This window comes from Argiope bruennichi, chromosome 9, assembly GCF_947563725.1.
Source record: "Argiope bruennichi chromosome 9, qqArgBrue1.1, whole genome shotgun sequence".
Classification (NCBI taxonomy): domain Eukaryota; kingdom Metazoa; phylum Arthropoda; class Arachnida; order Araneae; family Araneidae; genus Argiope; species Argiope bruennichi.
The window spans coordinates 1,286,338-1,301,179 of record NC_079159.1 but is presented as its reverse complement, the minus strand read 5'-3'; the positions used below and the strand labels follow the sequence as shown (position 1 = coordinate 1,301,179).

The following is a 14,842-nucleotide window of genomic DNA, read 5'->3' as shown; positions in this document are numbered from 1 at the left end:
AAGTTAAACATAACAATAATTTATTCCTAACGCAAATTTTATGCGGTGTTTAATGAAATAATCGAAAAACCTCTAAAAATAATCACACTTTCTGCATTTTCAATCTATGTTATTGCCACTCTCTTCCTAACCACTAAAAGAAAAATGCTCTTACAAATCGAAAGACTGCGATAAGCAACACCTGCCACTCACACCATGTGGTCGGCTAATGACTCGGACCCAGCAGCGCTGAACTGACCGCAAAAGGGGAAAGCAATCCCTTTTATCAAAATCCTGACACTTTTAAGAATAAACCTGTTATTCAGACGTGCCACTTTCGGTAAGCATAGCAATCTGAACGCCGCCGACAGGAGGGTTTTAACTTAAGAATTGGAATATGTGGTTTTCCATGATATCTATCAAGAGACAGATGACGTGGAAAATTGATTTTGATTAAAAGGTTCGCAATTTTGATCTAAAACATGATTCAAGATGCATGCGCCAATAATTTCCGTTTAAATATTCACTTGCAACTGTTATTCTATCTCACAGGGAGTCCTTTTTTTCTGAAAAGAAAACAGGTGAGGATTTCCTTAAATAACATTTTTTAACAGAATATAAATTGAAAAAAAACACACACAATCTCCCATCAGAAAGAACAAAGAGAAAAATTAATCTATATATTAAATTAAATGTCGGAATTCACAGATGATAAGTGATCAATTTTTTCTCGCCAAAAAAAAAAAAAAAAAAACCCCGCCCCCTCCGCCAAATTTTGCAAACGCATGCGCAGTAAGGGGGGGGGATACAATACAGCGGCATGTTTTTGTACCGTTGTACCGTCGGGACAATTACTTTCCATCGACTGAACTGCATTTTTCAGCCTTTATATGCAAGCGCTTTCTACGCCGCCTTATAACTGGCCGAGTATAAACTCAACATTACGATTAAAAACAGATAAAACATGTAGATAAATGCAATGCAAATTAAGTAAATGCGACAAAAAGAACCGATTGTTGTTTTGTTTTTTTGCTTTCGATTAGAGGTTTTTAATATTTCGTGGCATTACTCTTTATATTAAAATTCTTTAGTCTAAAGGAATTATTGCCATCAAAACAAATGAGTTTCATTGCGAAAGTAAGCAAAATAAATTTGAGATGTTAGGTTATTGCCAATTTTTATTTCGAGATAATAGATATTAACTTAAGGCATACACCACTAAATAAAGGAATGAAGTCAGTTAATATTTACGCTTCTTCACTGCAGCCATATAAGATGACATCATGCAAAGTAAATGAGACTAACTTTTCTTCTAAAGTAATTTCGTCGCAAGTCGATTTCGCCACAGAGGATTCGCAAATATTCTATTCATTAAACACGTGTGAAATGCAGCGCACACTTTGTTTCGAGGCAGCTTCTCATATTCAGTAATATTATGCTGAATTGGGAATGCATTTCAGGACTAAGAATGATGATATAATAGAACACTGATCGATTGCAAGCAGCGCAAGAGAATAATTTTTATGGAATGGATTTTTTATTCCATTTTACCAGACGTCCGTTTTTTATCGTCCTGAACCAAGTTTTCAGTGCCTCTGTCTTTCAGTGTCCGGTACGTTTCTTCATCGGCGTGATTTTCAGATTCCAGCATCGTGGTCACTGTTTGGTCCTCCATCTCCAACCTTTTGATGGATGTAGTGGCCGCCGCATCTGGCTTGGCCTCTAGCTGATGGACAGAAGGCTCGGTACGCCATCCTCTAGAGCCTGCTTTCCTCAGAATTGCTTTTGGTATGGAAAGTATTGATCTGGGTCCGCCCTTTGAAAAATTCAAGATTTTAGTACACTTTGAAAAAATGAGAAAATAATGGCATTCATAAATCTATACTTACATAAACCTCAATGTGTTTGTGTGTGTGTGTGTGTTGGCGCTCTACAGGCCAGGCCATTTGACCTACAGTTACCAAATTTGGTACATGTATACCTTAGAGGTCGGGAATGTGCACCTGGGGTCCCTTTTTTTGAATTTTTAATTATAATTTTAATTATTAATTAAAAACTGACTTTCCCGCCAAAAAATCTTTCATTTTCCCCACCTCCAAAAGAGTAAGGCTTCAGTTTTTTTCCCCCAACAGTAATGAGGCAAGGGTTAACATTTTTCGGCCGATTATTTCAAACGATTCTATTTAATTTCTTAATGTTTTATGCATTTAAAATGAAACATTGTTAATGAATCGATCTTTCAAATTCATTCTGAAGTACTTTTGAATTAAAATAACACAGAATAAAGGAAATTAAAAATGTCTAATCCGCATAGCGTTACCCTAACTGGCGTAGAAAAATTAACGCATTTGCGTTACGTAACTGGCGTTGAAAATTCACGCATGCACATTGTGTTCTGATTGTTGACAACATTATCAACGGATGATTCTTGATTTAAATTATTTTTAGGCTAGTTGCATGCTTTTGTAATTAAATTGTATTTATGTTAGTTACATATTTTTTGCAGATGCTTATAGTTTTAAGTGCATCGTTTTTTAAGTAGTTTTTTTAAACCTGTTTTCAACCGATTATTTTAAACGGTTCATTTTATTTTCTTAGTGTTTGATGCATTTAAAATCAAACATTGTTAATTAATCGATCTGTTCATGATGAATCTGAGAAAATTTTGTTGACAAATTCTTAAGATATTACATAAATTAAGAAAGATATTCTTTAGTGCCCATAAAGTTTAAACGCTCAGTGACTCTGTTATCAGTAATCATATTATAAAAAAAATGCTTTGTTTCAGTAAAAAATATTATTATATTAATTGCAGATTAATCCTTTCCACTTTAATTTAAAGCATAAATTCTACGGGAGCTAATAGAAAATTAGAGAGATACATATTACGTTATGACTGAAGGCCTTTATAAAATTATGAGTGAATTATATGACAATCAAAATTTGAAGTTTTAAAATATTTTGATGAAGAAGCTATTAAAGTAGGAATTGCATAATATATTTAATTATTAAAATTTTAACGAGCATTAAGATTGGCGAACCGGCTGGTCGCCAAAGGCGGCTAGTCTATTATAAACGCAGGATAACAATTATGCATAAAATTGAAATATGTCTCTGTTTCCGACTCATAAGACAGAGAGTCGAGAATCTTTATATGGATCAAATGATTGCTCATCAGCATTATAACCATTTAATTATTTCGTGCATGTATATGTATATATATTAATGACTTGAAAAAAAGACTTTCAGGTGAAGCATCTGTTGTAGTACGTTATTCAAAGTTGTGTAAAATTATAATAAACTCAAGCACAATGTAATCAATCCAGTTGTAATGAGAAAATAATATTAATTTAACAATCTTTTTTCCTGATAATATGGCCACTTTAATATGAAGTTTGTACTCTATATTCAAAACGCTCTGGAATTTTTTAAATATTTTTAAATGTAAATTAAATGGGATGTTTTCCGCAGAGAAAGGGAACAATATTATGCGAGGAACTAATTTCCTATCTTGGGAAGATCAAGTTCTGAGTGCTCCTTAACAAAAATGTGTCGGCTCGCAAGTCTCTCCGAGTGCCAGTTACTTGTCAAAACACCGCACTTCAATACTTCCCTTAATCTCCCAATGGACATTTTCCTCGAATAAAAAGTACTAAAATAGAAACAATACTCAAAAATAAGCAATGAAGGAAAAAAAAAAACTAAATGAGATAGGAAGCCAAATCGTGCAATTCACGTTTATATCTTTCTATAAACGATGATGAAAATGCATAGTTGCACGGGGCAATTATTTGGAAGGAAGGAACGAATGTATAGTAATACCACTTTTGTTAAGTTTCCAGGGTTGCCTTAATGAAGACAAAAACTTGAAAGACCATTTTAAGAAAATTTGAGGAACATGAAATTACATATTTTAGACATAAAAATGAAAATGATAAACTTAAATATTTCCACACTAATATTCAAATGCACCATTACTATTTCGAAATGCTTAAGTGGGCAGGACCAAAGACGCTTGTTGTCTTGCAGTTAATGAGTGAGCACTTACAGTTCTGAGTGAGCTGCAATGCAAGCGTCCTCACTGCTGTTACTAGATGCTAATTTCGCACAAACAAATACTGTAGGAGTTAACGTAAACATAATCATAATCATTAAAAAAAAGCGTAAGTCAGACACAAATTGGATTTTCCTTCTAAGAGATGTACATTTCTCCTATTTTTCATGGAATTTTCAAGGATCTAGATAAAAATAAAATACTTGTCCGAGACCCTGAATATGGCAAATTAAGATTCAAGGAATTTTCAAGGATCTTAAGGACGTGGGAACTTTTCGAACGTAGTAGTATAATTTAAATCAGTAAAATATTTCTTTTAGGGAAAATGCGCAATCTTTGTAATTGCTACGCTAAAACAAGTAAATAAACTTGTTGAGAGTAAGCCAACTGAATTTCCCGCGTTATCGCCTCGTACCTTTTGATAGAGAAGGTTTCTTGTAGAATCCAGGTGGTCCTCAGCCAGTGATGAGCTGGACATTGACGTCTCCGATACTTCTCCACTGGTGGTCTCTGTGGCGGAGGATTCTTCGTACTGGTGGTGGTCCGGTGATGAGAGGACGGATCTTACTGCAGGGGCTGAGTAGGGCACCGCCCTAGGGATGCGGACGGTGTGACCGAGAACAGAGGACAGAAGCGAGGACGGTTGGAGATTCGAGCTGCTCAGCCTGGTAATCTGGGAGGGCGGGGCCGAGGAGAGGGCCGTCTTCCGGACGATGCGAATATTCCGTCTCTTGAGACAGAAATAGGCGATGCCTATGCCTAGGGTGAGGAGCGAGAGGAAGAGGAGGAGGCAGATGATGATGAGGATCTCGACCTCGGAGAGTCGGGCGGTGGAGATGCGAGTCGGGATGGGGGTGGGCGTCACACTAACGAAAGAAATAAAAAGTACTGTCAGACTTCGATGCAACAAACATGGAAAGTTGATTGCGAGAGAAAATACGCATCGTAATTTAATATGCAGAAATCTTGGGAGGGGGTAGAGGATATTGCTACTGATTTGTAATACTGTTTCCTTGCCAAGTTTGTCTTGGAAAGAGAGATTTACAAAGATCTTTAATGGATGCCAGATCAATGAATCTGATCTCAACAGCAAAATTTGCGGTGAAAAATATGAATGAATAAAAATTATGGCCCTATTTCAATAAGAAATCGAAACCCAGAGATTCCCGCTTTGGAGCTTATTGCAGAGCGAGTGCAATTACTGTTTCTCATTTAACGATTTGCTGACTGCTTGTACCTTAGTATTGAGAAGTGTTTGTTTTTGAGTACTTTTTGGATGCATTTTTTTTTTTTTTTTTTTACTTTTACATTCCTGCTTACTTGCCATGCGCCAAGTAAACATTTTTAAACGGATTTCTCCCCTCCCCATTTCCCCGTTTCACCGATTGTCACAGTTTAGGCGACAATCGGCAAAAAGGGTCGTGCGAAAGTTTTCCCAAAGTCGCGTCATCAGAACCTCGCTGTAAGTATGCTTAAACAGGAAATGTAGGTCGTTGGAGGGGAACTTAATACACTCTTTCGAATTCTTTCAAGTTGAGGTGTCATTGCATAAGCAATGGAGTTCCATTCAGGCGATGGCATAGCTGTTTATTGAACATCTAAGTGAACATGAGTTCACGCCGTGCTGTTGCGTCACATGTTTTTCGTCTGCAAAATACGCAGTGGATTTCTAATTCAGCTGCCGCATGAATTTCAAACATATCACGTGAAACTAAATTGTTTCTATTTAAACAATTTTTCCTTCTCCTGTATTTAAAACCGCCCTATAAAAATGTCAAGAAATTTAATAGCTCGGACTTTGCTGCTCTGCTTTTATGTCTGTCAGAATGAAGTTACTTGCATGAAGTAAGTTCATCAATAGGTATCAATACAAAATGCACCTAACTATGTAATCTAAATCTGTTAAATTTGACAAAAACAATTAGCTTTACTTTTAATGTTTGGCTTTAAATTAAACAGAAAGCGTTGAGTTAAATTTAATATGTCCGATGAAAGCTCTAATCGGATGAAAATTTGGCTTGCTATGTTAAGAAATGAAATTATTTAGCTGGCAGGTCCTTCTTTCTTATTCATAAACTTACTAAATAAGACAGATTTTATATTTAGTTTTCTTGTAAAGAGAAATGAATATGCTTATTTGGACTTCCTATTGACAAAACGATACAAATTTGTCGACGGATTCAAAATCTGATATAGATCTGCAATGTTTGAATCAAGACAGCACGCGAAATTTGATCTGTTTGACTTTTTGTTTAGTTTGGAGGAGAGCACGTTCACGTACGCGCGAATACACGGGCAGAAGACTAAATGGGTCCGAAATAGGATACAGAACTTTCATTCTGATGATAACACGATACTCCAGTTTCATTCCACCAGGATAGCTACGTCCTTGATTTTATTTCTTTTTTATCTTCTTTTTTATTTTTATTTATTTATTATAATTATATTATATTGCACGTATGTATTTCGATGTATTCGGAGGACACTTCTGTGACGGCTTTGGCCCAAAGTTTTATAGCTATCTCTAGATTTGCTGCAAAGACCGCATGCATTGTTTTTTCGTCTAGCATAGTGATTTCCAATTTGTTTGATTCAAAGTGCCTTATGTAAAAACTTTGAATTTTGCAAAATAATAAATAGTTTTTGTATAACTTAGAAAAAAATAAAATAAATGCATAGGATAAATTTTAATAAATATGCTACTCAGTGAAATAGTACAGCCTATTAATAATCACAAATTTTCTAGAGTCAGATACTTTTTATGAAAGCAATTGTCGAAAGCTCAGATTCGCACAAATAAGAAGTGTAGTAATTAATATTAAAAATATCTGTTTTCAACGTTAAGGAGTCGATATCAATCATAAATGGGTCAGCTAATTCCACGATACTTTTTTTTAATGCATTGTCACAGGATAACTCAGATATATTATTTTCTTCAACAATAGAAAATGTAGCGACAATCTTGAATTCATGCAAAATAATCAATATTCCCATTAATAAAAATATTTTTCAAGTGATAAACGTCGATAAGTATTCGGAAATAATGTCGTAACCAGCGAAAGTGAATTAAAAATGTATTGTATAAAATTTTGAATATAATACTGTACGTCGCTGTCTCCCTGCAAACGCCGAGACTTCCCAAATCACAGCGATGCACATTGTGAAAACAATTCACCTAGCTGATTTCGCTTTTGAGTTACCGTGTTTACAAACAGACAAATTGAATTTTTTAAAAATCTGCTTTTCGGAATCGGAAAGATCTGTAATGCCAATGAAGTGGAGGAATCTTTTGAGGAACATAGACTCAAAGGTCTTCCGTTCGGAATTGAAAATAAATGTTTAACGCCATGGCTGTTAAATAGTGTTAAGAAATGAGTGTTACAAAAACAAGACAAGAAACAAGATTAGAAACAAGATATTAAACAAAACAAAAAACAACTAAAACGTAAAAATTCATCAAAATCTCCCATTCTATTGTCTCCTTGTATATTTTATGCAAGAGAATATAACAAACAATATAGTAAAATAAATAAATTGTCACTTTTAAAACTGCTATTGTTGAAATATTTTCTATAATAAAACTAGAACAAAATATCGCATTGTATGTACTTTTCATTCAAGGCAATAAGATTAAAATGAAATGAAAATAAGAAAAAAAAAATGACTACAAGAGAGGATAATAATAACATCAAATAATCCAAAAATAGGTTCTTCTTTCGCTCATTTTGTTTTTACAGTGTCGTTGACTACAATAAAAATGGCGACTTATTTACTGTCACTCTGCTATTGTGTAATATTTCTCAAAATGAATGTTGCCGAGAATGGCGAGCCGTGATTCTCAAAGATAGCACCCATCAGCATACGACACTGGCATCTAGTAGTCACAGACGAGGGGGGGGGGAGATTTATTCGAAACGAAAGTTTTTTTCTGTTTAAAAATAATTCGTCGGCTTTTGGAGAAACGACGTCCTTGGGTAAACAGGCCCGCGACGCTGGCGTATACTTTTGTACTTTATGACGAATTATTTTTAACACGAGTTCTTTATCAGTTTAGGTAATATTTGCTAGTGAATTGTTCACAAAACCGATCACTCATTATCTGTCTGAAGCTGGCAGCTTGGATGTTTCAATGAATCATAAGGTTTTTTTTCATAAAAATTTCTATTCCAGTTTTCCCTTCTACAGAGTTACGCAATGAAAAATATCGCTATTCCCAAAAATTTTGACTCTGAGATTTTGATGAATCTTTGCGTTTTATATCTCTATAAATCCGAAAAAAAATTATTAATCGACTTAGGTATGTCTATCTGTAAAACTGATAACTCAAAAAAAAAAAAAAAAAAAAAGAAGTTGTGGGATTAAATTTGTTACACGATATGCACTTCAAAATTACAGATGTGCTGCAAGTTTTGATCAAAATCCGTCGTCGGGAAGATCACCTGTCAATCTATCCGTGAGCAACGGGAACCTCGTAAATCAAAAAATACAATGACTGGTGAAGTTCTCCGAATATTCTTATCACCGCAACTGTATATCCGCAGCAAATTTTGGATCAAATACGTCGAAAGATTCACTGTCTGTGTGCCTTCTACTCGAGCAGATCTTAGTATGACAATTAAAAAAAGAAAAAAAGTTAGATGAATAAATTTCAATATTCTCCTACCAAAATTATAGATTTGTGAATAATTTTAAGTAAGATACATTAAATACTTTTTCCATTCGCAGTTATTCATTAACACAGCTCAAATGGCTATGAGCTATATAAATAAAATCTAGCATTTGTTTCTGAGATCCAAAGAACAAATGAGGGTAGCAGTTCGATCACCTCCATAATCGATCAAATGACAATCCTGCAACATTAAGCAAAGGCACGCGAAAGTCGAGGGAAGAAGCGTTCGTCCCTCTGGCAATCCAGGAATTTCATTCCACTAGAAGATTAAACACACCAACTAGGGTAACAGAGTTTTTATATATATATATATATATATATTAAAAGAAAACCGCTAACTTGCGTATTATTAATAGTATGTCAATAGCCGATAGTGAGAAATAGGATAGCGCCTATTTGGCGATTAATCGCTGGTTAGTACTCGAGTACCAAAAATTTAAATATGTATTCCGAAAGCCCTACGCCAAACTACAATTGTAATCACTTCATAAAGCAAATGTTATTTACCTAAATTATTAGGTTTTCAAATTATCGTCTTTGCATACATGCAAGATCACAGACAGACAAAAGATAAACTCCTTGACGCATTTGGTTCCTAATTAGATATGAATTTGCACTTTAGATACTAAAATCTGTGCACTAAATTTTATCTGTTTAGCTCCTTCGATTTTGTTATTATCGTGCTCACTCGTACTCGGACAGTCTCTGAATGGATTTCGTTGAAAATTTCAAAGAAATCTATCGATTTATAATTAAAATCATTTACCAAATTGTGTCCGTCTACTTCAAAGCATTTTTGAGTTCACAAATTTAATTCGGACTCAGAGAAGTCTGAAACGTAAAGATTCATCTCAATCTCAATTTCCTTTTTTTTTTTTTTTTTTTTTTTTGTCAACGAGAATTATGAAAAAATGAGCAACAAGATAATAAATGTTATCACGTTGAAAGTACGTTTAAAACCGATACTCACTGAGTGGTCTCCACCACGTTTATGCCTCCGGGGGACTGAGTGAGGGGTGGCGGGTACCGACAGACGACAGTCTTGGTTTCGTCTTCCTCCAGCTCCAGAGCAGGATGGAAACGAATGGTGATGTTGTTCACGAACACCCGAGGGGATTCCTAGATAAAAGATTATCAAGGGAAAAAGAATTAAGTTTAACACAAAGCAGATGTTTCGAAAAGAATACAAAAACTCATATTTGGTTCGAATGAGCAGTTATACATTTAATTTATAACCAGTTATGAGTGGTTCTCTTAGAATATCTTCAGTCCATATGCCAGAAGAAATGTTTTACAATATAAGTCAACTATGCTAGCAGCAAATTGCATAAATCTGTAAGATCAGTCGCATGCTATTTGAAATAAATGGTATCAATAATCAAATACCAGTCATATATTACGTACATAAAATAAAGTTTCTTATCAAATATCAAACATTTATAAGTAAGGACGCCTGTAACATACTAAGAATATCAATGATATCAGTAAGTGGTCGAATGTCAGTCATGTGCCTTTTTCGTTGATGATGTTCAATAACAAATCAACAGTTAGAACTACGAAGAAGAAACCCTTTCTTACCTGCCAAGTGCCGCATCCTTTAAGAGGTATTCTAAGCTCGTAGTAGTATCCGCCGGTGCCATGAACTCTACAAGGGGAGTTCCGGGAGCGGTAGGCGTACATAAGGCCTCGAAAGGGTTGCGTGAAGTTCACTTTCACCACGATGTCGCCACTTTCGCAGGAAAGAAAAGCTAGAAAATGATGTTTATATTGTATGATGCAATTTTCAAGAAATGACAAGTAGATTATTGGTAAGAAAAGTCACATTGCACCTTGATCACAATAATGAGCATCATAAAATATGGCAAAGCCTAGTTTAAAACTTTAAAACACAAAATTAATAATTGCAGTATCGACAGTTTACCAATATGTAATGCCAATTATGTAAGAATGGTATCAAAAGCTACATCAATCATTCAAGACCTCAGGTAAATTTGATCATTATGCTAACCGCCAATGCATAACTAACTGTTCAGAAATGGTATGGCGTGTAGTGAAGTAGGAGGTCGGAAATCTAATTTCAGAAAATTACCATCACTCCATGGTATTTGGAGTGACTTCTGTCATTGGGGAAATGTGAAATGTTAAAATTAAGTTTATTGAAAAAACTGTGAATAGCGCATTTACTTTTGTCGAAATCGCGAATGATACAACTGCAGAAATATTTGCCACAAGCAAAAATTCACATGCTATTGCCGATGTAAAGTCTGACACTTAGGCCGATTGGTAGATAGCACTACACCACTAGTGGAACTTCATGTTCAGAGCCTGACTAAAGCAGGGACATACGGGGCAGTTGAAATAAAGGGCATACGGGGCGAATAGAAAGTTTATTTTACGTTTCCTTCTTTAATGAACTTTTTTAAAACAAATACCAGTACAGTGTAGAATCTGCCAGGCTTATGTTAGCTTCTTCATTAGCATTTTGTCAGGTTGCATTTTAAATTCAATGGTTAAAGTGATACTTCGAGTTAAAACTAAGAGTGTTTTTAGTTTTAAGTTTAAATAGCATTTCGAATTAATTAACGAAAAATACCATAGAAGATAAGTTCTGTGCACGGTTCTTCATTACTTAAGTAGTGAAGCAGAGGGGGTTCCAAAAAAGTTTTTGTCTCGGGCCCCAATTAGGCTAAGCCGGGCCCTGTTCATGATGCACAAATTGGAATTTGTCGACTGGAATGTTTTCAAGTTAACCAATGATCGATTCGATTTATCTGTATTCGGATAGTCTTTTGCTCCTTTGTAATCGTTTTTGAGTATTTGAGCTCCTTACCTCGTGTTCTGGCAGTGACGATGACACTCTGGGTGTCTCCTGAGTCTCCCTGGCGAAGAACGTTGTCTCTCCCATTTTGAGCTGAAGCCATGTGCTAGGAAAATGGGCAAAACAATGTAATACTGTTCCAGTAATACACATCAATTATTATTTTCCAGAAATAATGTTCATGAATGCATGCTATGATTGTAAAATAAAGAATACTAATAATGTTTTAGAAAGCGTGCTTAAAAAAAGGAATTTGTAGTCTACATTTTCAATATAAATTGAAAATGCCAGAGCATGAAGCAATATTAAAATTCGAAAATATGAAGTCTACTAAAACGGAAAAACGCAACATTTTGCTCATTCTAACATTAAAAGACCTTATGGACCAAAATCATTTATCTCAATATGCTAAATTATTAACAAAGCACAGAATATTTGTTCGTTTAACTTCTACACAGCGATAATTGTTCGTTATATACTTATTCGTTTAACCTTTAATTGATATGGTTAGAAAATTACACTAAATTATTTTTATATGATTTTATTTACTTTAAATGATTCGCATTAACAAAGATAAATTTTATGATTCATTTTTCATTTGATTCTTTTAGGCCTTTGCTCAATTATGCGTTCTAAATGAAAAACAAACAAACAAACAAACTATATTTCAAAATTTTCAGAACATACGAAGGGGTATCAATAAGTGACGCACATAATTTGTCCTAGAGAGAATATGTATTCATATGTATGCAAAATCGCAAGGATTCTGTTGAGAAATTTTGGAACATCCACCATACAGTCCTTGATTTGGCACCCTCAAATTTTCCTCTGCTCAGATGAATGAAGAGATTTCTCACAGGTAAAAAGTTTGACTGTGACGACGTCTCATATGAGCAAATCTTTTGATCAGTTTGAAAATCCAGGTCTATGAAACCTGAGTTTTCAAACTGATCCATAGCCAAGACAAAGGCCTCAGCATAAATGGCAATTATACCGAAAGTTCAAAATTGATTATACTTTCATTTTCGTTTTATATTATCATGCATTGCGTTAGTATTTAATCGATACGTGTTAGTAAAATATGAATTCTATACGAATGACATCATCTGCAAATGAATTTTTGATTACATTTTATTGCAGAATTTTTTTGTTTATAGCAACACTACAGCAGTGACTAGTGTCATACTACAAAGTTTAATACTTATGGTACTCACCACTACAGCAGTAACTAGTGCCATGAGCCTCAAAAGCATGGTATACCTGGAAGAGTGAACACGAAACGTGATGGAATGCGTCAAGACATTGAAAACAGCACATTTAATAGGATTGATCAAAATAGTTTCAAATGATTTCAAATATAAAATGCAACAGAAAGTATCGGCAATATTCAGTAGTCTGCATTAGTGGTTTATATTTACCTTCATGAGTTGCTCCGCATTTTTCCTTAGCAGATATCATTTAATCTGAAATGCAAAAGAAAAAAAATTATCTTTCAAAAATTGTATTGAATTAATAAAAAAAAATATTTTTAAAAAAGGCATTTCTCACCGTTTTAAAAACGCTTTGTTTCTAATGAATGGCAATATTTTCTGTATCAAAAAATATAAATGCCTTGGTAATACTTCACTGTTGTAGCATTAAATATTATTAAAGAAAATGTAAGATGGAAGAAGCCAATACTTTGGGTAATGAAAACAGCCATTTTATTCCAAAGAAAACAAGAAAGACAGACAGCAAAACTGAGTTGAGACTTAGATAAAAAAAAATTGCAGTTTTAGAAATTCGTCACACAGACAGATAGAAAATAGTGATACTCTTCAAAATTCGGCTACAGAGCTTGTTTCGCAATCAAAACTTCAAAGAAAGAAACCAATGTTCGTGTTAAGAGCCTCTGCTTATGTAGTCTCCTAACAGGGTATCAACATTTTTAGTAGGGAAATTCTTTCTCCGGGATTTGGCTCATACTAGAGACATAGTCCAAATTCTTGTATTTTCCAGAACCTTCCATTTCGTTACCAAATTTGTCCTCAAGATCGGGTTTAGTTGATTTGGCTTTTATTGGGAATCTCTCTCTCTTTTTTTACCATTTACATATTTGGATTTTGAGAATTATTTTTTTAATTCGTTTTATTTGCACCCAGATTATTTCAAAAAAATATAAATCAATTCTCTTCATGAAAATAAAAATGTCTTTTTATCATTGACATTTTTTTTTTTTTTGCTTAGTTCAGATTAAATTCAATATAAAAGATTTTATTGAAAAAAACTAGAAAGTAGTAGGAATTATTTGCACTGGCCATATTGCTTTCAAAATCGAAAAAAGAAAATTTGAAAACAAAAATTAAAAGGAGAACTTTTTAAAAATTTAAATAAAACAGATGAAGCTAATCATCACGTTTTTATATTTCCGTATACGAAGTATGCAGAAAGTAGACAGCAATCATCAAAAAATTGAAATGAAGATTTTGACGAATCTCCATGCTTCAGACCCCCATGAGTTCAAAAAAATACACTTTTAGAAAGAGTCTGTCCTTCCGTCCATCTCCCTATAGGTGAAAACACTTCGAGTCAGACGGATGAAATCCTGTGTCCGGTCTTTGCACGAAAACTGCAGATTTCTATCAGATTTCGAGCCAAATGAAGCCCCTCTGCCCGGCTGTCCGAATATACGTTAACACGGCAACTACAAAACGAAGAGAGCTATGCAGATAAAATTCAGTACACAGATTTTCACATCTGTAGTGCAGACACTTGTGAAATTTGGAGCCAGATCCAGGAAGGGGTGGATCGTCTGTCAAAAACTTGTAAACGCGATAACTGAAAAACGCAATGCTTTAAATGTATCGAATTTGGCATGGGGTTTTATGATTATAAGTGGGTCACATTTGTGAAAAGCGCGTCTAAAACACGAATTCGAGTTTCGGATATTATAAACCGCATGCCAAGGATGAATCGCGAAAAAAAGTCATCAAGGGTTGTGCAATAGATTGAGTCAAAATGCTAATTCATGTCAAATGTTATTCTTAAGTATTGTACGCCCTGCAAGACGTTCTTGGGAATAGCATTTTTACTAGAGAGTAAGCGAGAAAGTTTGGGGGAGAATGAAGCACAGCTATTTTCATTGTGGCTCATTCTTGAACACAATTGTTTCAACCACAATTATTTTCAATTAGTAATGTCATATGGACCTAAGAAGTTTAGTTTGTAAAACTTAATTTTTATGCAACTCGTGTTTCTTAATATTCGGAAAGCATGACACAGGAAAAAAACTGAAAGGGAACAACTTTGAAAATGAATAAAGACTAAAAGGTAAAGCAGATTT

The 14,842-nt window shown here is 34.4% G+C and overlaps 1 protein-coding gene across 3 annotated transcripts in view; it reads right to left on the bottom strand.

Annotated features, from left to right (window-relative positions):
- LOC129983900 (uncharacterized) overlaps nucleotides 1–14,842 on the bottom strand; it is a 112,888-nt gene that overhangs the window by 21,092 nt on the left and 76,954 nt on the right. For all 3 annotated transcript variants that reach the window (XM_056093592.1, XM_056093594.1, XM_056093593.1), the window contains exons 2-8: nucleotides 12,939–12,983; nucleotides 12,735–12,780; nucleotides 11,533–11,626; nucleotides 10,281–10,450; nucleotides 9,673–9,821; nucleotides 4,449–4,899; nucleotides 1,531–1,795 (exon numbers count right to left, since the gene is read on the bottom strand). In XM_056093592.1, coding sequence (XP_055949567.1) covers nucleotides 1,531–1,795; nucleotides 4,449–4,899; nucleotides 9,673–9,821; nucleotides 10,281–10,450; nucleotides 11,533–11,626; nucleotides 12,735–12,773 — 1,168 coding nt within the window. In that variant the 5' untranslated portion in view covers nucleotides 12,774–12,780; nucleotides 12,939–12,983. The remainder of the gene's footprint in view (nucleotides 1–1,530; nucleotides 1,796–4,448; nucleotides 4,900–9,672; nucleotides 9,822–10,280; nucleotides 10,451–11,532; nucleotides 11,627–12,734; nucleotides 12,781–12,938; nucleotides 12,984–14,842) is intronic.